At 48.7% G+C, this 25367-nt stretch overlaps 8 protein-coding genes and 2 non-coding genes across 10 annotated transcripts; 4 read left to right on the forward strand and 6 right to left on the reverse strand.

Annotated features, from left to right (window-relative positions):
* Positions 1-1700: 1700 nt before the first annotated feature.
* On the reverse strand, positions 1701-1772 carry BO94DRAFT_t164. The gene has a single exon. It is a non-coding gene; the product is annotated as a tRNA-Arg (tRNA).
* A 1015-nt stretch (positions 1773-2787) lies between these two features.
* BO94DRAFT_556411 (glycoside hydrolase family 16 protein) lies at positions 2788-3932 on the reverse strand (the record flags this gene model as incomplete). The annotated part of the gene is made up of 2 exons (XM_025613864.1): positions 2788-3082; positions 3136-3932. 2 exons carry the CDS (start codon positions 3930-3932, stop codon positions 2788-2790), a joined length of 1092 nt encoding a protein of 363 aa, XP_025467731.1.
* Positions 3933-5395: 1463 nt separating this feature from the next.
* Positions 5396-6634, reverse strand: BO94DRAFT_624090 (uncharacterized protein). Its single transcript, XM_025617194.1, has 2 exons — positions 6567-6634; positions 5396-6418 (listed from the first exon to the last, which is right to left on the reverse strand). Exon 2 carries the CDS (start codon positions 6382-6384, stop codon positions 5716-5718), a length of 669 nt encoding a protein of 222 aa, XP_025467732.1. The 5' UTR covers positions 6385-6418; positions 6567-6634; the 3' UTR covers positions 5396-5715.
* A 754-nt stretch (positions 6635-7388) lies between these two features.
* On the reverse strand, positions 7389-10037 carry BO94DRAFT_516295 (Zn(II)2Cys6 transcription factor; the record flags this gene model as incomplete). Its single annotated transcript, XM_025609956.1, has 8 exons — positions 7389-8083; positions 8137-8317; positions 8369-8541; positions 8591-8861; positions 8913-9448; positions 9497-9765; positions 9817-9939; positions 9997-10037. 8 exons carry the CDS (start codon positions 10035-10037, stop codon positions 7581-7583), a joined length of 2097 nt encoding a protein of 698 aa, XP_025467733.1. The 3' UTR covers positions 7389-7580.
* Positions 10038-10084: 47 nt separating this feature from the next.
* BO94DRAFT_59407 (uncharacterized protein) lies at positions 10085-10939 on the forward strand. Its single transcript, XM_025616192.1, has one exon. The coding sequence runs from the start codon at positions 10285-10287 to the stop codon at positions 10783-10785; it is 501 nt and encodes a 166-aa protein (XP_025467734.1). The 5' UTR covers positions 10085-10284; the 3' UTR covers positions 10786-10939.
* Positions 10940-11093: 154 nt separating this feature from the next.
* Positions 11094-12609, reverse strand: BO94DRAFT_516297 (uncharacterized protein; the record flags this gene model as incomplete). The annotated part of the gene is made up of 3 exons (XM_025609957.1): positions 11094-11505; positions 11629-11946; positions 12005-12609. 3 exons carry the CDS (start codon positions 12607-12609, stop codon positions 11094-11096), a joined length of 1335 nt encoding a protein of 444 aa, XP_025467735.1.
* Positions 12610-14435: 1826 nt separating this feature from the next.
* BO94DRAFT_t160 lies at positions 14436-14507 on the forward strand. The gene has a single exon. It is a non-coding gene; the product is annotated as a tRNA-Arg (tRNA).
* Positions 14508-16111: 1604 nt separating this feature from the next.
* BO94DRAFT_59491 (uncharacterized protein) lies at positions 16112-17578 on the forward strand. Its single transcript, XM_025616213.1, has 3 exons — positions 16112-16713; positions 16759-17059; positions 17118-17578. The coding sequence occupies exons 1-3, from the start codon at positions 16331-16333 to the stop codon at positions 17475-17477; spliced, it is 1044 nt and encodes a 347-aa protein (XP_025467736.1). The 5' UTR covers positions 16112-16330; the 3' UTR covers positions 17478-17578.
* Positions 17579-17796: 218 nt separating this feature from the next.
* Positions 17797-18996, reverse strand: BO94DRAFT_624094 (zinc-dependent alcohol dehydrogenase family protein; the record flags this gene model as incomplete). The annotated part of the gene is made up of 3 exons (XM_025617195.1): positions 18428-18996; positions 18018-18375; positions 17797-17971 (listed from the first exon to the last, which is right to left on the reverse strand). The coding sequence occupies exons 1-3, from the start codon at positions 18942-18944 to the stop codon at positions 17797-17799; spliced, it is 1050 nt and encodes a 349-aa protein (XP_025467737.1). The 5' UTR covers positions 18945-18996.
* A 4723-nt stretch (positions 18997-23719) lies between these two features.
* Positions 23720-24910, forward strand: BO94DRAFT_585426 (uncharacterized protein; the record flags this gene model as incomplete). Its single annotated transcript, XM_025615693.1, has 1 exon — positions 23720-24910. The coding sequence occupies one exon, from the start codon at positions 23720-23722 to the stop codon at positions 24908-24910; it is 1191 nt and encodes a 396-aa protein (XP_025467738.1).
* Between the last annotated feature and the right edge of the window lie 457 nt (positions 24911-25367).

A 25367-nucleotide genomic window follows, 5' to 3' on the forward strand; every position in this document is an offset into this window, starting at 1 on the left:
AGGCCTTGTTAAAAATGGCAGGCGGAGTAGGCAGAAATTGTGGTTTAGCGATCAAGATATGCGTTGATCCTACACAAGAAGGTATTTTGTCTTAATAAAGCAGCCTCTCAAGCCATCGAACCCTATGATCGCTGAGCAAAGCGAATATTGAATTTGCCCATGACCAAGAACAGTCATACAAGCCTGGCAGTCAATCGTATAAACATTCGGTAGAGTCGGAGTATTCATGTGTGGTGGCGATTTCAGCGGCCGCTCAAGAGGAGCGTGATCATTGCTTAGACTCATGATGCGAACATTCTTGTATAAGATAGTGCGCAAGGCATTTAGAGCAAGCTGCGGATGTTGTACCCTTTCTCGGGCTGCTGCATGTCTATTTTATCCATTATCGTTTTGGACCTCCATGTTCCGACTCGAGTGATACCCTCCATGCGATTCTGAGGTTGTGTATTGTCGCACTCAGCGCGCATCCTCAGGGACTTGGCACTCTCTTTCGGAAAAAAAATGAACTAAGGAAAAAGGCTCGTCGTTGCCCGGGGCAGGGTCGGCTTTGAGGATAAACATGCCACCGACAGTTTCGATAACGTCAGCCTATAAAGAAAGCAAGATTATATAACAAATGAAGTTTAAAGAAAAGAAAAACAAAAGTCGAAGGTGCTATTTGTATGTATTAGAGAGAGAAGAGGAGAAGGAAGATGACAGATATGAATCTAGGGGGTATAAATACTTGAAATAGATATACTTAGCTTTTCATTCTCTGTGGGGTTATTGTGTTGTTTGTTTATATCCTATATGCTGCTGGTAGCATGTTAAGCCGGGTTCTTCTTACCCAGTGCTTTGAACCAGCCCCGATCAGTCTAATGATGTCCTGATAATCCGACGAGGCGTGTATCTGTCATGCTCGACTGACCTTCCTTGTCCGTGGTGGTCCCACTACACTGCTCTTTACCAACAAAAGTCACAGATATAATTCTTGTATGTGAATCTATTGCATGTTAGAATGATCCGAGAGTCTCGTCCTTACACTGGTTTTCGTTTCACTCTGCCATGGTTTGTCGCAGTCTTCGTTTCTATGGAAAGTCATCGGCATGTCTCGTTATAGCACATGTTCCGTAGCATCTAGTCAAATATTTTCTAGAGAGCTCCATCACACATATTACTGAGGAGCCTGCCAGACGCACCAAGCGCACTTCAGAGCGCCTTGGATGGCCTTATCGAGCACCTTGTAGAATTCCCTGCTAAGGACAAAAAAAAAAAAAAAAAAAAAAAAAGAAAAAGACAAAAGTGTTGTGCTTGATGCAGGCTGTAGAGCTGAATCCACACGATTACGTGAATCTGTAGCGCCTCAACCTCGTTGTTCGAGAGGAACAAATTTAGTCGGGTTCCGGGCTTGATGCAGGTCATCTGTCACAGATTCAGAATCCAATGGAAGAGCCCGTTCATCCCAGAACACGGGAGGAGAAAGGGAGAGAATCAGGGGGTGGGTGGGTGAGAAGGTTGGTGGAGGAGTGGATGAATGACAGGAAAGCAGTGGGAGAGCTGAGGAAAGCAAAACAAAAGAAAGATCGTTACTAGAGGCACGAAATAGGTAAAAAGTAGTAGTATACAGCGGGAGCGGTCAAAACTGGCAATATAAGCAAGTCTGCAGATGAAAAGAGCTTCCCGACTGCATAGAACTCGGAATAGATTACGATAAAAAAAGTCGACCTTGATGGGGCTCGAACCCACAATCTCCAGATTAGGAGTCTGGTGCCTTACCATTTGGCCACAAGGCCTAAATTACATCCTTTTGTCCCATTGAATGTCTTTCATAGCCAACCGAGGTTAACAAAAATTAGTGGGCCCATCTGTGGAGTACTTCCTGGCAGAATATCACCGCCTTTCCAAGCTTGATGCCTTTATACCAGAGCAGACACTGGCTTTGACAAGTAGCAAACATGTCTTCATCTTCAAAAGAGGGTTAGATTCTATGATGTCATAGTTTTTTTCCTGATAAGTACAAAGCGAGAAACTCTTACAGTCGTGTGGTAACAGTGGATGCGCAACTTGGTGTTGTAACTACTAGTAGTAGGAGGTCACGTGCATGCTTCACTGCCCGAACCATCAATTCCCAACTACTCATTCTTGGTTGGAACTTTCTAAGCTGATTAGCCTGGGTCTTGTTTGAGTGCATATTAGATGGAGTATTGCGTTGAATCATCGTACAGGGAGAGAAATTGCCTGCCATCCGCCCACAATAGCCTTGGTCCACCCTGTGTTGGGCTCTTCGACGCTGATCACGGTTGATCGCGAGAGGAGCGAGACAAGGTCGCTAGCCATTGTTTGGCCCCTGCTGTTCAGGAAAGAGAGAATGCCTGGCAGTAGAATCACAGTAAGTTAGTCCTATTCGCTTGCACGGCTGTGATAAAGTTCGAAGAATAACATACGGTTGCAACGCCACATGGCAAATAGAAGACCCCGGCGCTCCTAGTTAAAGACTCAACACTCAATAAGGTCAAAGGAATTCATATGTGATGCAAGCTGTATGTACAAGAAACAAGAGGTCTGTCCCCGTGCTGTGGGACTGGAGAAGGAGAGTATAATATAAACAAGACCCAGAAGGGTCAAGAGAGAATGGGTAGGCGCGCCGTCTTGAACAGCCCAGCGCAACCTTGGCCAGCAAAGCAGCGCAGGTAGTCTCGCTATTGGCATCGTGCAAATCAACTAGCTGAACGGCACTCCAGGAACAATGGTTGAATCTTCATTTTCATCATGGACACAGAGGTCAGTTATTTTGGGTCCCCGTCCAGTCTATTTAACCGGTTGGTATCCCCTATGTCTCCATTCACTTTGCTTCCACTCGGACTGGTAGTTGTTCATCTCCGTCCGTTCATTGTTCCACCTGGCGTCATCCAGGGCGTGTTCGAGACGCCCCGTCCTGCGTTGCCGCAAGCAGAAGAAGATGAACCCAGCGAGAGCGATGGCTAACACGGCTGCAATAGCACAAGCGATGCCGATCTTGGCGCCGCTTGGTAGGTCGTTCCATTTCTCTGATAGTGATTTCGGGGGGGCCTTGTTGAGCTCCTTGACAGTGGTCGAGTTGCCCCTAATTCAGTCAGCATACGGATACATTGATATATGGGATTCCCGGAAACATACTCAACGACCTTGATGGTGTCCCATGAGCCGGAATGATCCGTGTATTCATACTCCTTGCCGGTATGGAAGTCATGGACGCGAACCTTCTGGACTACCATGTTATACGGACCCGCATCATAATCAACCTCACCACCCGCCCATTCGATGGTTCCCTTGGGTTGACTTGGGTCACCGGCAGGCCAGATTCCGAAGCGGATGTTGCTGGGTGTTTGGGGGAAGTTCTTGCCACCCACGGCATCCTCGTAGTTCAGCGTGCGGACCAACTGCTGATCGATCCACCATTCCAATTTGTCACTGGTCCAGTGAGTGGTGTAGTTGTGGAATTCCGTGTCGGCGTTGGGGACGTAGTGGAAACCACCACGACCAAAGGACGTGTCGTTGCCCTTGCCGAAGTAGTTGGACTGCACCTCACTGGTATTGTATCCCACCCACTCCCAATCGATCTCGTCCAGATCGTCCGACTGGAGCACGATACTGCTCACGATACCTCCACCCTTGGCCATCTTGACATGGGACTCGACGATGCCAAAAAAGATGTAGAAATTCGATTGCATGGTAGGGGATTGCATCTTCTTGGCGATTGTGAAGTTGATACCTTCATCGGTATAGGTGATTTCGCCGTTGGTGACATTCCAGATCGTGTCATCGATAGTGCTGTTGAAATACCAAGTGTGATTGGTACCCAAAGCTTGGTCGGCGGGACATGTTTTATTGAGAGGGTTGCAGTTACTGAACGTCTGAGCGGTCACCAGACAGACATTGGCCACCAGAAGGGCCAGGACATGAAAGAGCGACATGATAATAAATGGTATCCGGGGTTATTACTCCCCGGAAATGAACTCCTGTGCGAGCGAAGGATCAAAGAGAGCGGAGCGAGTCGGGGCAAATGCGGGTCAACCACCGTTTACTGGTGTGATAAGGAGCGATTAAGGGGAACTGCGATGGATTCGAATATTGAAGTATTGACAGCTCTAAAGGAGTGACAACTGTGAGGGCAGGATCCCCAGGAAAAGAATGACAGTGCGATCGAGTCGCACGAGGAATGATGCCCACCCGCAAGAAGGGATGAAGAAGGAAGATGAGAACGAGACGAAGCGGAGAAGGACGAACGACGGAAGAAGAGAAGGGCGAGAGGGCCTGACGGTTTTCCTTTAATTAATCACTCCATGATTGTATTGCCCTTTTCCCTTTTTTCGCACCGCAAATCTAATAATTCTTATTTTTAAACCCGGGCTGGATGGATACAGCATGTCTCGCTTTTCGTGCTGCATTGGACGTCACTAGTTCCGCCCTAACCATTAAGGGGCAATTTGAAACAGGAAATCGCCCAACCAGAGGGGCCACTAACCCCGATGGGAATTAGTGCAGTGTCGATCCACTCTGATTCGGCCCCTAGTCGGGTCCCTGACCCTGAAGCTAGCCTCTCCGGGAAAGGGTCGCTTGTAGCCGCCAAGTGGACGATAAACTGTTGTCCCTCCGTCTGCAGAGTGCAGAGAGCAAACCCAATCAGCTCAGGGGAGCTGCGTTGGATCTTCCTGAAGGTTTCACCCACGACGGAGTTCTACGAGCTGGGATGATATGATCGGGCCAGAGGGGACAATCGCCACCCTGCGATAATTCGGCCAGCTGCATCCACACGCTACTTAGGTTCACGATCTTCCCATAACTCGGGGTAGGCATGTGGCGACCTACAGCCAGCGGTGTGAATCAACCGGTAACCTTGCTTCTGCAACATTTGCTACCTACCTACCTACCTAGGCACCAGCATCATGCACCCAGCCAAGGGTCTTGGCCTGTCCAAGTCAAAGAGACTCGAACCCCAGCCATGGAACTATCTACTAGTAGCGGGACCGGCTGGGGAGGGTCCAGTTCTAGTGGTCCCAGCACCATGCCGGTGCTGATTTAGTGGAGGTAATTGGTCACTGGGCCCGGCTGCGGCAAATTTTGCGCCCGTCACTCGGAGGGTAATTTTGGAGTCAGGGGGCCATCGATGATCGCGGACACCCCAACATCCCGCAAGAGTTCATCTGGCTGCAGATAGGCCTGTCCGGATAGATAGCAGCCACTCCTTCCAACACTGGAAGACTGAGAAATGAAGATCAGCATGGACTGCAAAGAACATGCAAATAGGGTGAAGAACGGAACTTCAGCTTGAGACAGCACACCGCTACCAAATATGCAGGTTGTGTGGTTTCAGACTTGCCAAGCATTCTTTACCCCCCACTGACATGAGGTCTTAAGGTATGCCGACCTGAAGTGCCTTACAGTAGCCGTGTGTCACTTTTTCAAGGTGGTTGTGCATTGGTTCGGTACACGAGATATTCATAGTAACTGAGCTGGACTGAGCTCTTTTGCAGTTCCCTTGTTCGGGCCGAACGCCGACCACCAAGCCATATCTTGATCAGCATCACTCTGTGTACGGAGCACTGACAACTGAAACAATTAATTTCTACCAAATGGCATTACGACCGACGCAACTGAGGAATAAACCAACTTACAAAACAGATCTATCCAACATCAAACTTCTAGTGGACATGAGAGTACATTTCGCCTCCCACTTCACTTGTGGCAGGGCACTTATCAATCGCCCATCAAGACAGTCCACCCAAGTCCTTGCAAGAGCTCTCGTACTGAAGGAGCTACAGGTCCGCTATAACTCCTAAGAACAATATTGTTCAGAGAACCAATACTTCTGACTGACGCATTGATATCCAACAAAACCTCTTTTACTAACTCGTTCTTGATCTGATCCTCCTTTAAAAACTCCAATGTCTTCAAGCCAGTACACTGTTCCTGGAGAACCCGCAATCTCTGCAAGCCATCGTCTCGAAGTCTGATATCTCCCAACTGACCAGCCTCCCTCTCAGTGTCCGGGAAATTGATGCATATGTGGGACAAAAATCCCGCATTCACAGGGCCAATACAACTAAAAAAGGATTCTAGGAGGCTGGGTGGACGCCGCACGGTCTCCATTTCCTGGAAATCGAATCGGTTCGCGCCGTATAAAATTGTCCGAGCCTCGGCGGAAATCTGTTGATTGACGTAGATCAATGCAAGCCATGCATAGGGTTTTGCAGGTGCAAAGACCTCTATTGGGCACCCGGGATCTTGGAACACGTGGAGTGGATGAGGTACAACGAGGAGTTGTTCGTATATGTTGTACCGGATCTCGATAGGTAGGCTGAAGAATTTGGCAGCGGATGAGGTTGACGCAATTGAAGGCGGGTGTATTGATCTCGAACTGGACATGATGGGGAAGTACTAAGGCAATTGAAGGGCGCGCCTATAATTGACGAACAGTAACTATCAGATCAGTGAATCCTTAATTCGTTACCTAGGCGAGGAGGTAAACTTTCGGGCTCTTATTTATTGATGTAAAATCATAGGGTCAAAGCATAGGATGTGGACGTATTAGTACGGCAGCAACCTACCTAGAAACAAATTGAGTTGTCAATTTCTCCGACTCGAACATGTCATATTCCGATACCTGCTGATAGTGGTTCTTCCGATAATCCTACATTTCAATAAGATCGAAGACGTATGAACGAAGCCATCCATGTGACTTGGACAAGCCCTGTCCAATCAGAACTCCTTCTTATGAGGTATAACTTTTTTCCGAAGGTAGTTCAAGGTGGGGAAGTATTAATTCCTCTATTATAACCTCGCACACAGTTGGCACTATAATAGTGATGCGCTACAGCCACACCACACTTTCCTCTTACCCTGTCTTTATATTTAGACAGCCTCTTGTAAAAAGAGTCTGCGCATATTTAATAGGCCACTATTAAAGCACTTTCAAGACTATCGTATCTTATTCAGAGCCTCAGGCATAGTTATAACGAACGCCGGTGTGGTTGTAGCCTGGCCTGTATGGCTCTAACGCCTCCCCTATAATATAGGGGAACCGCTACAGCCACACCGGCTTGGTCCCTGCGATATCCGACTCTGTTTTATCTCCTTGCAGAGTCCTCACCGCCTCAGGAATCATCATTGCCTCAGGCTATGAAGATGCAGACTAGATGTAATCGCTAAGTAAGCTTCATATAAAAAACCCCTTTGAAGCAACATTTCTAGCAGATTTGTTATAGACCTGCTTCATGACGTGTCTCGTTCGCTATTTCAAGGCCTGTTTGTATTATAGACCTGCCTCGCTAAGAAGCTATTACCCCGTACAGTGGTGAGAGATCAGCATGATTAAGATGATGGGTCTTTTCTATAGACTCAGGACGTCTAGTAGGTCCGTGATCTGAATGGTGTGGCAGGAACCAGGCCGGTGTGGCTGTAGCGGCTCCCCTATAGAATAGTAGGCCGCGCCAAGAAGCCCATCCATCACTATCTGTCCAATGGCCGCTATCGCTATATGATCTTCAACCTGCAACACAACCAAACTCCTCGTTTGGACAGATAATAACGCAAATGCAATTAAGCATGCCTGCCGTATTAAACTAATAATTCCCAAGCCACCCATCCCCGGGATCCAACTCCCCCGTAACATCTGCATCCGCAATCTGCCCAATAATAGACCAAAACTCGTACGAAGAAATCCCAATGCTCTCCAAGATATCCATCTCATTCGACATGTGTGTGTCGGGCGTTGGCAACGGTCCGAGATCTTTTGGATTGTTGTTTTGTCCGGTGGTAGGATATTGCTCTCCACGATCCCCGAGAATGTCACTTTCGGGATCTACGGTGCCGGGTAAAGTGAGTGTTTGTAGACCTTCTTGCTTGACGCGCTCTGCGAGAGCTTGGAATAAGCCCTCTAGGCGTGTGAGCTCTGATTTTCGGAGCCGAGCGACCTTATTACCCCGGGAGATCATCTCGTCGAGGACTTGATGGGCAAGGTGTGAGTAGGATTGGGTTGCGATATCGGGTGGGAAGAGCGTGTTGCCCATTGTAAGATGGAGAGCAGCGGCATAAGTAAATTCTAGGTCGAAGGGGAGGAAGACCTCTGTAAGGAATTAATATCGAGGTGGTGAAATATAGTTGGTAGGGCTCACTTACCGAGGAAAATGTTCTCATCCGATAAAACTTGCAATGTTTTGATTGCGGATTTGATCCCGATAGATATCAATGACTTGGGAAGTGCGAGAAAACCCTGCCAGTTTTCTTCAGCACGACCTAGTTTCTCCAATCTCTCTTTTAGTACTGACAGGAGCAAGGGTCTTGTTGCGATAATCACACACTGCACTATATTAGATCGTGGCAGGAGAGTCATGGGGAAGTTGAACAGTACCTGGTGATACAACAGAACAATGTGGCGCGTCTCCTGAGAGACACTATCCATTCTTTGGAACTTGCCCGGAATCATCTCCTCAATTTCTTTTGCCAGTCGAGCCATGGCCTGCAGGATATTCCGCGTGCTCTCGAGGAAGGCCCCAAGCTGCGTCTTCTCGGTTTTATAGATCGCTTCGATCACATCAGTATCCTCCAATCAGAGGCAGAGGGTCCATATTACTTGCAAGGATCGAAGACAGCATCTGGGACAACTTGACTTGGAGATTAAACACCATAGCCTGGGACCGATCACGCGGTGTCCTGATCAAGGTAGATATCTCGCAGTCTTGCGTGATCATGGGAAGCCCCACAGCAAATGAAACTTGACGGTCTAGTATATACAACGTCCACCAGAGGTTTTGACACCGAGTTACGGTCTTCGTCCCAAGTTCTGCGTCGGGTAGTTGGGTGTGTAATCCTTCTAGCTGCGCAATTCGTACGGCTTGGCCTATCTACTCGAGATACCAGTCAGCAAGAGATCTCTATAGGAGTAAAACACATACGTGCATATGAGCGTTTTCTCTATGGTCAATTGAGTAAAGGTAAAGTGCTGCAAGAGCTAAAGTCTCAATGACCATCAGACTGTCTCTTCCAGTGGATGGGCTCTTGGGCATATGGGACATGGCGCGAACGAAGAATTTCGACCCCGGGGGGTCGTGTCCATTTGGTCGCGATAGGAAGGCTTTTCCAAAGGCGAGGATTAGGAGGAATTGGACGAACCACATGCGCGGCTCGGCAGGTTTCTCTGCCTTGGCATCATAAAAAGCCAGAATGTGAGCATTGAATGACTCTTCATCGAGGAATCGATACGTCTGGCCAAGGTGTAACTTTGCGACGTTGAAAAGATGAAGCGCGTAGTCAAGGGATGGTAAATCGGCCAAAGCCGCGGATTCTGGGAGGTCATTCCATTCTAACGGATAGATGTCTCCATCGAGATAGATTTCAGAAGAGCCCGTGTCGGAGTTCAAGCCAAGCCGTTCGGTCATCATAAGTGTAAGTCGAGTAGTGAATGACCATGGCGAGGCTGGCGCTAGCCAGACTACCAACGCGTCAGCCTCATATCAATATGACGAATGGGTTTACACACTCCAGTTACGCTTACTAGGACGACGCGTGTCTTTGATGACCGGTGTGGGCAATGGGAAAGGACTCGTCCAGATGTTGCAAGTGAAGTCGCTAATCTGTGGGATTTGGGACTCCAGGGGAATACTTTCGACCTCCGAAGGCACACCGGTATCGCTGGAGTTGTTCGGACCATCAACACTTGCTTCCCGTTCAGACGAGACATGCCGTAGTCGTTTGAGGTTGGCTGACCGCTGTAACTGCTTGATCTGAGTCTGCAACCCCCGCAGGTATCTGACACAAATCGTCACCGACGCACGCACTCGGGTTGATTATGGGCCGAACCTCTCAGATACCAGGACTTTAGTGTTCGTCTCAGAAAACTGACATCGGATGGAACGTCGCTGGCAGTTGGCACATGGGTCATTGCCGGAGCATTTGATCTTACTCTGACGGCATGCAGTACACCTGATAGACTTGGATCAGCGTGGTTTATTGGTACTGTTTTCCAGAGGCGGTCCTCACGCGTTGGCAGTCCTTCTTAGCTTGTGCCGAGTGTTTTGCATCGTGGTGGTGGTGGATGAGAGGAGAATTGGGTGGGTTCAAACTTGACAGCAAGTCCAAGTTATCTCCAACTGGTGCGGGGTTGATGGCCCCCGGAAACTTTTACCCTATCGGGAACTCACGATATCCATGGCTATATTCCATACTAAAGAATCCCCGGAGTCTTGATGTCTGACGAAGCCCAATTGAGCTGATGACTTCGTAGTGTCAGTCCTGTTTTCATCTTTCTGTTCTACAAAGATAAGTATAATGAGTATAATAAACGAGAATTCTCCTGATAGTATTCACATAACGGCCGGCCCATTTACATGCTTATCCATACACATATTCTCCACCTATCCACACCATAACACATCAAGAGAAGGTGAATCAATCACTCCCTCTCCTTTGCCCCTGCTGGTTATCCTGCGACGTCGCCTCCAGAATATCGCTGTCGTACCGCGGATCGAGCTTGTTGAGCAATTTGTTCGAATGAGGTTTCGATGTAGATGGGGCAGTAGTGTTAGCTCCCGGACCAGAAAATCGAGGCTGGCTAGCAGAGTCTTCGGGATCGGTTTCGTTCTGGTCAATGGGTTCGACGTTCTTCGCATCGAGGAAGTCGCGGCCAACGGGGGGTTGATCAGTCATGTTGTGGTTGATCGGATGTTGACGTATGCGGTGTATTGTAGGCTTGGAACACCAGATACAAAGGGAGTTTGTATGTTGAGGATTAAGGATTTGATGATGGCTATCCTATCCGATTTGGGTTGAGTGGACAATTATAGTTGTGTTCATTGGAATACGTCATCGAGATATCATAGCGGTACGTCGGGATGACGCGGCTGTCGGCAAACACGAAACAGCAATAATTGTGTGCGTCAGAATAATCCAAAGGAGGTGAATATAATAAGGTATCGAAGGCTGTTGCCTATAGTGGAACTCAAGGTCCTAGGCAACCAGATATTACTCCTGTAGACGTCAATGATTTCATTAATCTAGGAATAGTGGTAGATCTTAATATGCACCAAGAAGCTGTCCCGACGAGCGACAAAGTAGTCTTATATAATCTATTAAGCCCATCATGACGAGTCTCGAAAGGAATAAGGAAATTCCTGATTCCCCCCTCGCATTGTCGACCTATTAAAACCATTGGGCCAAATATCGTCCGGTTCGTACCACTCAGTTGTGAACAACTTCTTCCCCGGAGGGACTGTGACCATGTCCCCAAGCGCATGAATCACCTCCGAGACCCAGTTGATTTCAGTCCCCAGCTCCTGTGCCATCATGTTACACCGCACCATAATCTTCCAGCAGAACGTCAAGTACTGCCGCAATTCCCTGCGATTGTCTTTGTGGAGTGGATCGTGGGGGACCGGAAGTCGCCGCGCTCGCCGGGAATCGTAACCCGCCAGCGCGGTGATCTGTAGGACCAACTCCTGAGGCAGTCGTTTGATCCGCAGATACTCCTCGACTCGCGCAATATCAGCCAGACTGGGTTGGAAGCCGGCCACCGTGGTACAATTCAGGAACACCTCGAATGGGACCTTGCCGAAGGGAAAATTGTCGTTGTTGAGTCGAACGGACGGAGACCAGGCCCACCGGCCAGAGCCATACGTTTTTCGCTCGGCCAGCAAAGCGAGAAAGGCAGGTTGTTTCTGGTATCGCTTGATCTTGCCTGACCGGTAGAAATGACTTTCGAGCCCAAAGAATTGACGGTGGGGGTAGCAGGGGACTTCGTTGTTTGATTCCTCTTGGGTCCAGGTCCGGAGAGTCTTTTGGTACATTAGCGTCCCACGATACTCCTCGGATTTTTTCTTGTTGCCCGCCTGGCGGGATATCGGGTCCCATAGTTCGGGGAAGCAAGTCAAGATGTTGAGGGCCAAGTAAAAGTGTAGGGCTGCTCTAAAGACATGGTCCCAGCCGCGGTCAGGACTCTATCAAGATCATTAACTTACAGTCTATATGGTTGGGGAAGTCTCTGCGAGGACACACCATACAGTTGCAATCTCTCACCATCATCCATTTGGCCAGTTCATTCTTGGAGTTGCAGATCCGCAGAACCGTCTCCATTTCGCCCAGAACCAAGAGCGCGTTGACCACCTGCAAATTGTAAAATGCCGCGGTATTCTCGTGGAAGAACTCATAACAGTGGGTATATATACAGGGACGAGAGAATGCCGAACCCTTTCGCTCAGTGAAGGGCAAAGGACATCCGCAGGCAAAGAAGTCATCGCTGCGATGCGGACACACGCCAGGCGTGTCCTCTAGGACCTTCTTCGCCGGCGACCATCCCGAATAGGATTTACACCATTTGTATGCTATCGGCCGGATCCTTTCCGCAGTCTTATTGTTCAGGACCACCTCATCCGGCTGAATCGGGTCGAAGTTGGCTGGATACTTCTGCCGCTCGCATTGGGTGTGTTCTGCGATGTTCCGAGCAAAAGACTCGGCGAAGTATCCGATCTCCTTCCCCTGCGTGGGTTTGAAGCGAAAGTACAAATTCGAGACCAGTTCAGCCTCGGGGTATGTCGGCGATCGATGGATGAGATTGTTGGCCAAGATATTCCAGCAGATATTGTGGGCCTGGTGAGCCATGTTCGAGGACGGATATTTGTGGAACCGGAATTTGCATCACCTAGAATCCTGCTGGATCTTCCAGGCTTATAAATAGGTAGACTAAAGACAGAGTAAAAGAGACTAAAATAATAGGCTTACTCCACTCATCACTTCTGTGACTCACTTGGAGGGCATAAGCGGCATTAGCCGCAGACCCTGCGCATGTCAGGTGGTGTGGCCCGCGCTTACGTCAGGCCAATCTCGCCAATCTCTTGTTGAATATACTTCTGGCCAAGTAAAGTTCGCGGCTACCGCATGACCATAAGAATCCCACCTCCTTTGTGATTATCGTCCAGAAGTTGTGACTCATAGTACTTGATACGACCATGTTAATATCTTTCAAGAGTAGATTTCTATATCTGCCGCTTGTCAAGCCAAGTGGCGAGTGTTAAGACTTCAAGGCAGCCAGGCCCAAAAAGGCGGTGCTGAGCCACACTTTAGATGGATTCTCCCAATAGTCTATCTCTACACGGGCGCTCTAAAGGTCAACATACTCCAAATATTCTATCTTTTTCATGGTATCCTTTCTTTTATTGAATGGCGACTCGATCCTCCAGCGGTACTCGTCGCTACGCTGCTCCTCTCCCCCGCCAACGACTACCTCCTAGCCGATGTCTACAACCACATAATGTGAACGATCGTAAAGATATACGAAGAATTATGACAAGGTTTTAGAATAGTTATCAAATTCTAGCTCAATTTGACAAAGTCCAAACTGCCACTCATGAGGCTGCAGAGCGCGTTGGGTTTAGCAATTTAAAACAGCAACAGGATAGAATCCATCAAATGTTGGAATCTATTCATCCTTGCAGCTGTTCCCTTAGCCAAGGGGTTTCTCTTTTGGTCTAACTGGGAGCTTCCGACATTAAACTAGTCAGTTTATAGCAGTGACCAAGACAGCATTGGAGAAGTATACAGGGGACAGTTTCAAAAGATAAAACAAGGTCAATATTGTACGATTATGGAAAGAATCGATTAATTTATCAACAATACTCTGATTGAATAGTCGATATTTTACTAAGGCAGCAAAACGATAGCAATCGTTTCAGGAGACTTTGCTATCTTGATACTTATATTCTATTGGGCTCAGGGGCCGATCAGCAAATCATTCCCCCATTATTTTATTTTCCAAAAGTCCGCTCAATTCTGAAGAGATCATATAGTATCCTTTCGCTGCTGAATGATAATATCTGTTGGCGTTGCCGTGGTAGTGGTCCTGTGGCCGCGGACCTTCCCTACGCCACGCATCTAGGCCCGCGCCATCGGTCTCGCCCTTAGGAGTATGCTTGACGGAGACCTTCAGGAAACTTCCGAGTATATGACTTAAAAGATGTTTCCCTAGATACTTGCTAAGATGCTTCGCAATGCGGGCGGTAGACCACTTGGTGTATTTGTATTGAGGCATGAAGGCATCAAGGCGTCAAGGCATGAAGGCATGAAGAAGGCAAGGCCTTAAAAAGGCGGAGACGTTCTGCAACAAACCAGGACGGCGGACGCACCACTCAATAGATCAAAAGATTAGATTAGATTGGTAGATAGATCGATTAGATCGATTGGCAAGATGGAATGCCATCAATATCTGATGGGCTCTAGGTATCGGTCTCCATTGTTGGCCATTACACAGCTCCATTGGATTGAAGCTGCTTGTATGTAATTGTTCTTCTCATTGTCTACATCCTGCCGAGATAGTATAGACATCCATGTGCTTTTTTACCCCTAGGAATCCATGAATATCATGTCGGTTCGTTATTGCATTGAATATTTCAACTCCAACATGCATTCTCTTGATTTCAATCGCTAATTCCGGTCCATTGGCCAAATGGTAAGGCATCGGACTCCTAATCCGGAGATTGTGGGTTCGAGCCCCATGTGGATCGCATATACTTTTTTGCTGGGTTCTCTTGGGGATCGGAGGCGAAGAGCAGCGCAGTAGGACAACCACCACGGGTTGGTGACGTGAAAAAAATAAATTTAGAACATTCCCGAGACGAAAATAATGTGATCGAGACCTTGTTGGACATATAAGAATATAATATCATGAGGATATCCCGTCCACTCATCATTTCATGATTTGGTTCGAAAGCGGGTAGCCTATTGTCTATTAGTCAGAATTTCCACGGATAGATGTACTCGGGGACATATGAGGGCACGAACATTGGCCAAATTGCCTGAAATACCTCGGATCTCCGACTCTCGACCCTTGGGGTGATCGATTGTTGAATTCACTACCAACTAACTTGAAGCTATTCAGATAGAAAGTCGAGGGTAGGTAAGGCATACGGCACCTGGAACGCGCTAAGCTAAAATAGGCAACCCTGGCCCGTTGCTTTCCTAGATATGGCACTTGTCTATTTTCCACGCGATCGTACAATACAGCGGAATGTATTTATAGGATGGTTGAAATCACTCCTGTAAAGAATTAGTGCTACTACACGATGTCTTCCGGTCTCCAATAGAATTACCTGTGGCTTGAGCTGTCGAGTGTACCAAACAACGAGAGCAACCGGAGAGGGACGACTGTATTTCTGCCAGAATGCCTCGTTAGTTTGATATGAAATGGAATGAGAACACTCTGTTCGATCTTAATCAGACTCGTATTAGTTACTCATATTTGGTGAACTGATAATCGCATAGCCGTGGTATTCGTCTGATAAGCAAGTCTTGTGGCTACCTAAGACTTCGGACCTACTATGACAGCTCTCCGAGGAGCGAGTTGCCACTTCCACATTGACAGGATCAGTTAGGGAGAGAGACATTACCTTCGGAAGGATACCGAAAGGACAGGGAACAGTGAAGGTCAATACAAAGAGAAAGTAAACTATAGCATCTAGTCTAGAAGATAGTGAGAATATGCATCATTGTCTTGATCTGCTCGCCAGACTGGAAAATAAGCAAGATGAACATTGCGGAACCAGACCAACCAAAGAACAAGAGAAGACGACTGTAGCCTATGACCACCCCATCATGCAAAGGCCTCATTCGTGTTTCAGTTGGAGAATCCGTGTTGCTTCCGTGCCACGGTTCTACCTTTCGTGATCCAAAGAAACGACCGGCACCCAAAAATGTAAGTAACTGTCTTATCTTTGTCCAGCTCTCGTGGCTATAAACCCCGCGTTGAAGGTCTTGTTGGCAGTGGTTGCCTAGGAGGTCACGGGTCCTCCGCCACCTCTTCCTCACTTCCCTGCCTGCCGTGATCCTCCACGGCCACGCATCTCCGCGCATCCCATTCCACAGGGCCTTCCGTCTACGCAGGCCCCTCATATCCTCCTACATTGTCCTCCTCTGACCGATATCAGTCTCCGAAGATGATAGGAGCATCTGTGTAACGGAGGGCTGTCAAACTGACCCAGAACAGGTCTGTGGTGTTTTGATCCACGCTTCATCGGGTATTCGGGACACCATCGGATAGATCGGGACACTACGTCGGATGATCGGCTTCGGAGAGACAGGACTATGATTAATTGACGGAGCAATAGAAATGTGCGGGAATATGTCGTTTACGAAAACAAGGCTCTGTCGGCTCGGGGAATCGGGACAACTTGATATACATATTCATGGCAATTTTCTTATCAAACAAACGTCGTGGCTTGTGATGCCGAAACAGTTGCAAGGTATAAAGCCATGCTTCCTTCGAGGATGAATTTCACAGTTCGGACCCGCAGCAGCACTCGCTATCTATTCTATCGAGATAATTTCCACCATGGTTGGCCGAGTTTTGCCCCCCGAACTCATTCAGGGACACCCAACACCACCCAGGGTGACTGGCCCGACAACGACGAAAGCAACCCGTCCCTCCAACAAACTCCCCCAGTGGCTGATTGATGAAGCTCGAGTCCACTTCAAAGAGACTTTCGATGCGAAGAAACACCTGAGTTTTCAGCCCCCACAGAGTGTCTACACCATGAAAGAGATAGGTCTGGAAGGACACGGCATTTCACCAGTTGCAGCCTCAGAACCATTCCCTCTTTTCACTCCCGAAGCTATCAAGCAAATCCGAGCTGAGGTATTCAGCGAGCCTGTGCTAAAAGACTGCCAATATTCCTCCAGCTTTGCGAAAAACATGATCCGAGGGATGGGAAGAGAGTAAGTATGTTGTGCTATGTGAGAGACACCTGCTGACCTCTGTAGACGAGCCCCATTTACTTGCGATGCTTGGAGTTCTCCAGAGCTTCTTGTCATGGTTTCACAGGTTGCTGGTCTGGACCTGGTTCCTATGTTTGACTATGAGATCGCCAATATCAACAGTTCAGTTAACGATGAGAACAAGGATGGACATTCTGACGGAGAGACTTCTGCCTTTGCTTGGCACTATGATAGTTTTGCGTTTGTCTGCGTCACAATGCTCTCCGATTGCACGGACATGATTGGTGGGGAGACTGCCATTCGGACACCATCTGGGGAGGTTAAGAAAATTCGGGGGCCATCCATGGTAAGTAGAGGCAGACTCACTGAGTTTTACCGATGTTCGTAGGTACTGATATGGGTAGGGAACCGCTGTCATCATGCAGGGGCGCTATATCGAACATCAAGCATTGAAATCCATTGGCGGCCGCGAACGGATCAGCATGGTTACAGCTTTCCGACCGAAATCACCCGCGATCAGGGATGAGGCGATCTTGACTGGCTCCCGCGCCATTAGCAATTGGTCGGAACTTTACACTGAGTACAGTGAGTATCGATTGGAGCTTCTGGAGGAGCGGATTCGTGCGATGTTGAAGAAGGAAAGAATCAGGAAATCCGGAAAACGGCCGTTCAACATTTCGGACATGCAGCACTTTCTGGACGAGCAGAAAGCTTTTATTGAGTCCATGATGGTTGAGCTGATTGAGGTTGAAGATGTAAACTGATTTGAACGCATGCATATGCACGGGGATGGGGGGACGATGAATGTAGTCATTGTTTTGATGAATCGGATACTCCGAAAGATCGAGAAAGCAGGGCATGAGAAACTTGATTCGATGAGATGGTCATGAAAGGAATCCTTGCAGGCTTCAGTAGTGAGTATGTCAAATGTCGCGTTCTTCCCAGTACGCCAAAATGATATACCGCTAGCCGTCTGGAGAACAAACGGAAGGAAGATTATCCCAACATGATTGAATTAATAATAATCGCCAATTATTACAAATCAAACAGTTTCGGTCTAATGTAGGTATTCGCGACCTCCGGCTAAAGTTGAAGGACAATCTTCCCAATATGTTTCCCCTGCCAGATATACTCGACGGCATCCTCAGCTTGCTCAAACGGAAAGACCTTATCGACAAGATCCTGAAGCGGCATTTGAGAAGCTGATAGAGCAGCGCAAAAGTCCTCCATGTCGTGCTTCGAACCCGCGTTGATGCCCCTGTTCTCATCAGTTTCTGGACCCAATAACCCATAATAGCGCTCACCTAAGGTTGATCCTTCGATCTATAAGAGTCGGAACCAGCTCCCGCAGGTCTGAAGGATCCTGTTTTGAAAGATAGCCGACCTGGCTCACCGTCCCTCCGCGTCTTGTGCATCTCAGACTCTTGACCAGAGAGCCCGTTCCTCCATTTTCCACAACGATGTCAACCCCCACGCCATCGGTCAGCTTCAAAACCTCCTGATCCCAGTCGGTTGTCTGCGAATAATTGACTGTCAAGACTGGAGGACTCGAATATTTCGTCTTCATTTGCTGGAGCTTCTCATCGCTGGAGGAGGTCAGAATCACCCGTAGACCAGCAGCCCGTGCAAGCTTGAGAGCAAACACGCTCACGCCTCCAGTCCCTAGCCCATCAATCAGCATCGTTCCACGTCTTGGATCCGTCAGTACCCCCACCTTGAATAAGCACGGTCTGCCCAATACTCATCCCTTTCAACGCCGACCACGCCGTAACCCCAGCACAAGGAATCGTCGCAGCATCAACCCATTGCAGGTAATAAGGGAGGCTACACAGAACGCGCTCATCAAAAACGATGTAATCCGCCATTACTCCATCTTCATCTGCAGCCAGCCACGAGCGCTTGGTCTCACGCCCAGAGATATTCTCGGTGTCCGTGATGGGCGCGGCCCGGTCCCCAATCACAAAGGTCTTCACTTTGTCCCCGATGGCGATTACCTCGCCTGCTGCATCATTGCACAGAATTCCATTCGGGATCACTGGCCAGGGGTTCCCCCCATTTGCGATATTGGCGTCCCGATAATTAAGAGCTAATGCGTGAACTTTGATCAAGACCGCTGTCGGTGCGAGGGGAAGCGGGAGTTCTTCAACCACTAGCTTTAGCTTGGGATTGCCGGGTGTGTAATCGTCGGTTCGGCGAAAGGCACGACGGTGGGTGACTTGCGAACTCGACATTATGGAGTGGAAGCTAGCTGTAGGTGCCGAGCAATGTCTGATAAGTGATGCTCCAATAATGCAGGATTGAGATTGATCGGTTACCTATCTGGCCTTCAGGATGCTCGTCACTTGGACTGAGGCATGTATTCCGAAGTTGTATCTTCTCCGCTGAACGGTGCTAAAAGTTGGAGCTATTCGGCTAGAAAACCCGGGGGAGATGAGGGGAGAGTCCCGACATCCCGATAGACGTCATCTCGGAGATGATCCCGAGAGTACTTCCACCACTTGCTTTGCTGCTCTTTCCTTTCTCCACCATATTCCAAAGGAAATAACTAACCCTTGCAAATCCTATCGATACTTGAGCATAGTAAGTACTTCGGACATTAAAGTCCGAGATTTCCTCATCCTACCTTTTCGAGATCCTGGAGCATGCTAATGAAAAATAACGATCCTGATAGTAAGCGGTTGGATCTAATACTTTATTGATATAAAAGACTAAAGCGATAATATAACCAGTCGCCATGTCTTCTCACTACTATTCAGCCTAGATCATCATATCCTCATCTTCCTCCATCTTCCTCATCAACCTCCTTGCATCCTTTCTTGTTCTTATCATCCTCCTTCCTTGTTCTGTTATCCTCTGGCACTTCGTTCCACCTCAAACAGTTTCATATATTACCATTTTCAACATCATCTCAACCATTTATTCCCAGTTCTAAACCTTATCCTGACCATTTAAGGTCCCATTGCAGACCTCGTCCTCGATACTGAGTGAGCAGACCCCCGGACAACAGGAAGATCAGAGCTCGAATCACATAATTAACTCCTACAAAGAGCTAACGTTAGCATTAAGTAACAACAACCCATTCAAATCAAAGGATTCGAAGTAGGGTGGAGTAACATGAAGATCTCATATCAAAATTATGATAGAATTGTACTTACGGCCAGACGCATACCTTCCCAGGTCGCGCAGTCTCTGGCCAGATGGCCATACTGACGACAGAAATAACAACTACGCGAATGATTGTTGCGTGCCTAATTCTGTCAGTATAAATCCATGATGAGCCGGTATCCCTTTACGGGGATCGGCGTATTTGGGGGTTGGACTTACCAATGCGCCATTTGCATTTGCAACTTATTTTAAAGGCTTCAAATATATGTTGAAGACTTTTTATTTATTTGGACCATGTTTTATATCTTGAAAAGATATACTAAAAAGGGTTTTTAAAGAGATAATTTCCTGCTAGCAATGGAAAGAGATAGGGTTGAGGTTGTTGGAGAAGAAGGGCTTTGGTATGGGGGTAGGGCTTCCTTTTATAGTACCTGGGATAGGGGAGGTATTAACTGGGGTGGAAAGATTGGGGAATCTACTTGTCTATGTGAATCGGGATTATGGATTGGGGAGGGATTCAATGGCCTGGATTGGGGAATTATATGATATGTCTCTACTTGATGTAGATGGTAGGTATAGTGACCGACATGAGGAATTGGCTATAGGTATCTAGAGACGTGAATTTGTCTAGAGAATGATCATGATGACTGACTGGGCTGATAGGGGCTAAAAGGTGCCCATTATCCATTTAGTGACATTGAGCATTCAATAGCTATACCCAATCTGACAAACAACTCCAGCTGTGAGGTAATCCCTCGTCCAGACACATCACAACTCCATTCTGATGGAAATTCACTAAGAGCCCTCAGTGACCGCAAAAGCCCAATTGTAGATAGGAATTAGAACAAGACGTCCGCAATCAGGAGAAGGGTGCTAAATCGAAAATACCGTGATATCATACGAAGCATATTGAAAGACTTGTATCTGCCAGCTGGGGAAGAGCCAATTCCAACTGCGTGGCCGGCACCATAAAGGCAATATATACCGCCGCTGTCGCGATAGGTTGCTGATTCGCATAAATAGGCCCGCTGTAGCTCAGATACCGGAAGCGATAGCCGCGGGTATGGCCGTCCAGGTCCTGCGTTGACCTCGGTCGAATTGGAAGGTCATCAGTTAAGGCAACTTGCATAAGTGAGTAAAGCAGTATCAAGCAGTCACGACGGATGCATCTTCAAAAATCTCTCAAGGCACCGTACCCGTGCTTTAAGACGAAATACTGCTGGGGGAAAGCCTGGGGTACGAGGACACAAAGTAATGCGTTAGACGCAAACACACCCCATGTTTCCCCGCACACCAATCAATAACTGGCTGGTCGGCGGGGTGATCATCGGAGAGAGCCCGATACCACAGGATTTTCTAGTAAGAGTTGCGATGGTAGCTTGCTAGCCTACATGAGCGAAGCAGCTTGGTTGGATTAGAGTAAGTAGGGCCGAAGAAGATCAACCGCTCATCACGCGGCATTGACACATCACGCTGTCACTTATTAGGCGAGGGGTTTTCAAGGTTTGTGGATCCCGGCAAGTGAGGATTATCCTCACTATAAATCTGAAACGTGAAGGCTTCGTCATCTTCCATCACCCAAAATTGGGACTGGGAGATTTACCGATTGTTTTGAATAAAAGTGTATGGGTGATGACACGGCTAAAGTATGACCCTGTTGCCTTGTGATCCTTCCAAAGACCTTGTATCTAGGCCATGGTCGGGGCTTTCTAGGGTAGGAGTGAGCACGGTTCTTCATCTAATCAGAAACAGGCTGTTTTCATGCAAGGACAAAGCCCGTTCCAGAATTGATAGACATGCTAACACTCCAGGGGATTGGCGCCTGACAGTCTCTCTAGACATACACAGACCCAACCTTCTCAAAGTTGCCATCGACTGAAGCAACGTCTACCGCGGTCGATGGATCACGTTGCGTTTTGGAACTGACATCTATACGGGTAGATGACACATGATCACAAGTGACCTTGGCTTAAATGGGATTGAACAAGGATAAGACACAATCCTAAGTTGTCGGATGAAGGGAACAGATTGCAGTCGACAATTGTGACGCAATATGATGTGTATGAGCCAAGCCCACTAAAACCTTCAAGATATCTTTTAAATGGCCGTGTTTGGATGAACAAATACCCGATATGCACTTTCTTTCCTTTTTTAATTTCTCTGATGGGTCATAAGCTTTGTGGAACATGGCATGGCCCTCAATCTGCCGTTCCGACGATATTTGTCGCATCCATATTAAAAGATGCCGATGGTGTGATATCCAGGAACAAGATACTTTTGATGGGGTGCATTTCCCAATCACAGATGGATGTCTCCAGCAGGGAGAAGTCTTTCCTTCAGCTCGTATGGTGTTGATAATCAATGCCTGACTGGCTTATAATTCAAACTTTCTTCACTGGCAGGTCTGTAGAGAAGCAGGGGTGGTTGTAGCATGTTCCGTTTGTGATTGCCCTATCTTTGGACCATTTTGATATGTATGGTATGGACGAGGGGAGCGACAGGCCCAAAGTGAGTCCGGAAGAAGTTGATGGCCTTGCAATTTTTGTTAGCCAGATTACCGAGCACAGAGGGGTCAACATGGCCTTGGACCCCGGTTTCAACACAGGGCCGAGACTGGTCATGAAGCCATCCGATTAGTTCAAGGTTGAGTCAGATTATGATGGCTTCCATCGGGTGGGAGGCTGCGAGCAGTTCGACGAAGCGAACCAAAGGAAGGATCGTGTATGCCTCAGGCATCAAGACGGCCCATGGAAAGCACGTGATGATGCCGGCGGTTGTCGATTCCGCCGATCCACCCGGCTTTACTCACTTCCACTTCGGCCTTCTTTTTGAGTCTCCAGACCAGGGGTTCCAGAAAAACGAAATGGAATCATGTTTCGAGTCAGGTGCTTAATCAGAGCTAGCTGATCGACAATTATGCGCTACTGGGACGACTACGACCCGTCTTCCCCATACTTCGTATGCACCTGGCAGACAACGGCTGACAGGGTCTAGGTCAGCTTGGTTACTATGAGCCGAATCTACCACTCAAGACATTTGATCAATTGCACCAACCTTATTGAACCTCTCGGCTCAATACTTCTCGTAATACTCCTCGCTATCCGTACTCGAAGTCCAACAAATACCGGTGGGCACGGTCGGCCCTGTGCCACAGTTCGGGGCTGACGCAGCAAGCAAGAATGCCTTTCGTGCCTTGTTTGATCCAGTGCCCTGGATGCTCGCAACATTGATCAGGGGTGACGTTGCAATCCTCCGTTCTGGTTGGTGGGGGATGATCTATGGGGACTGGGCGCTCCACGGTCTTCCCGATAGACGCCACGCTTATATTGATCGGGCTCACTGATGGCCTTTCCTCGGCACGGCATACACAAAGAACATTTCGTAGCCTCGTCCGGGATTGTCATGGACTTGAGGTATCCATCTCACGCAGTGGGGTGATGCTGTGGCAGGTAAATCATACTCTGGCAACCGATCCCTGGCTAAGGGGTTGGCCTCATTTTTGGGCACATCGATCAATTCCTTTGTTGGACGAGGTCCCGAGATTAACAGTGTTTCGCCGCTCTTCGACAATTGATTGAACTGGCACTCGAGCAGCTTGGCTTCACACAAACTCCGGAACCGGGTCGATGCTTCGTTTTACCACAACATGCCTCTTGCATCATCTCGAAACGCGTGTACAAGCCCTCGCAAGCCTGGTAGTCATGATCTCATCTGATTCCCGTTCTCGGGATTGCTCATCTCTTTGCCCACCGATATCACCGCATGGGCATCATCCATCCAAACCTATAAAGAACGTCGTAGCTCCCGTTCCTCTTGGTTATACCAGGCTCGGTGCTTCCTTTCATTCAACCCTAGCATTTTGTACCCTTCGATCACTAACACTGCTCATACGATCCTTACAATGAAGTTTCACAACGTCGCTCCTCTGTGCCTCGCGGGCTGTGCCCTGGCCTTGCCCACTCCGGTCGAAAAGAGAGAGGATCTTTCCGATCTCTTCGGATTCTCTCTTCCATCTGGCCTCTCCCTTTCTTCGGGCTTGCCCAGTCTTTCTCTGCCAACGGACCTGTCCAGCCTATTCAACAACCGCCGGGACTTGCCTTTTTCTCTCCCTTCCGGTGCTGCTCTTCCAACGAATTCAGAGGGGCTGTCTGAGCTCCTGCCTTCCGGCTTCCCCGACCTGTCCGAACTTGGCATCTCTCTTCCTACCGGGCTGTCATCCACGAAGCGTCAACTTGGCGGCGGTGGTCCCTCTGGTGGGTCGCCCTTTGGAGGCCAGTCATCTGGCTCCTCCAGCCTGCCCAGCTTGGGCGGTGGCGACTCTTCTCAGTCTGGTGATTCATCCAGCTCTTCTGGCGGGCTTCCAGACTTTCTTGGCTCACTCGGAGGCTCTTCCAGCTCTTCTGAGCCCTCCAGTGGCAGCTCCTCTGGAGGTCTTCCTGACTTTCTTGGCGCACTTGATGGCTCTTCCAGCGATTCTTCTAGCTCTTCTGCTCCCTCCAGCGGCACCTCTTCTGGTGGGCTTCCCGACTTTCTTGGCTCGCTTGGAGGCTCCCCCAGCGGTTCTTCTAGCTCTGCTGAGCCCTCCAGTGGTAGCTCTTCTGGCGGGCTTCCCGACTTCCTTGGCGCGCTCGGGGGCAGCTCTTCTCAATCATCTAGCTCGTCTAAGCCCTCCAGCGGCGGTGCTCTTGGTGGCGTGCCCGACTTCTTGAAGCCCTTCCTCAGTGGCGGCTCTTCATCTTCCGATGACTCGTCCAGCGCGGCCCAGCCCAGCGGCACCCTTGGCGGCTCCTCCGGCAGCCCTCCTAGTCTGCCTTCCGGAAGCCCCTTCGGCGGTTCCTCTTCTTCGTCATCCGATGATTCCTCCAACCCTGCTCAACCCAGCGGTAGCCTCCCGAGCATCAGCCTTCCTGAACCCAGCAGCAGCAGCTCTTCCTCCGAGGATTCCAGCGACTCCGAGCCATCCCTCACCCCGCCAACCCCGCTGGCAGCTTTCCCGGGCTCTCCTAACATTCCCGCTCCTTCATCCTCCGCCGTCCCGACGAGCAGCGCTGTGCCTAAGGCCGTGCCTACTGCCTTGTCTTCCTTGTCCTAGAAGACGTAGCTGGACTGCCGAGCCCCATCTGGATCTTCGCGGCACTGTATTGTCTTGACCGGTTCAAGCAATCATTCTCTGATGGACAGAAGGATATGTAAGGCACTTTGAAAGTGAATAGCTAAGCCATGCTGGACAGGTTACGAGGATACGCGTTGAGTTGTACCCTGGCGGTCAACAATCTGGTCGAGTTATGTCATTTTGCTATGTTACTGATTTTCACTTGTCTTTCAATGTCGATCAATTTCTTATATGTGATATCAGGAACCTTCCTGAAGATGAAAGCAGTCTGGTTATCTAGTCACGTTCACGTCCTTGACAAGGGCTAGTCTTTCTCCAAGTCACTCATTAGATACTCATCATCAATACATGGGTTCCCTACCTCCCAGATGAAATACTACTGAGCGAAGATCAGAGCAATATCTTGTCGGAAGGACAGCTCAAGGGGAGGAAGTGA

The sequence above is a fragment of the Aspergillus sclerotioniger genome, assembly GCF_003184525.1.
Source record: "Aspergillus sclerotioniger CBS 115572 chromosome Unknown BO94scaffold_13, whole genome shotgun sequence".
NCBI classification, from domain to species: domain Eukaryota; kingdom Fungi; phylum Ascomycota; class Eurotiomycetes; order Eurotiales; family Aspergillaceae; genus Aspergillus; species Aspergillus sclerotioniger.

Coding starts and splice junctions, on each gene's coding strand:
- BO94DRAFT_59491 (XM_025616213.1), top strand. CDS start 16,331: ATGGTTGGCCGAGTTTTGCCCCCCGAACTCATTCAGGGACACCCAACA. Junction 16,714..16,758: donor ATCCGAGGGATGGGAAGAGA/GTAAGTATGTTG, acceptor TGACCTCTGTAG/ACGAGCCCCATTTACTTGCG. Junction 17,060..17,117: donor AAATTCGGGGGCCATCCATG/GTAAGTAGAGGC, acceptor TGATATGGGTAG/GGAACCGCTGTCATCATGCA.
- BO94DRAFT_59407 (XM_025616192.1), top strand. CDS start 10,285: ATGAGTATAATAAACGAGAATTCTCCTGATAGTATTCACATAACGGCC.
- BO94DRAFT_624090 (XM_025617194.1), bottom strand. CDS start 6,384: ATGTCCAGTTCGAGATCAATACACCCGCCTTCAATTGCGTCAACCTCA.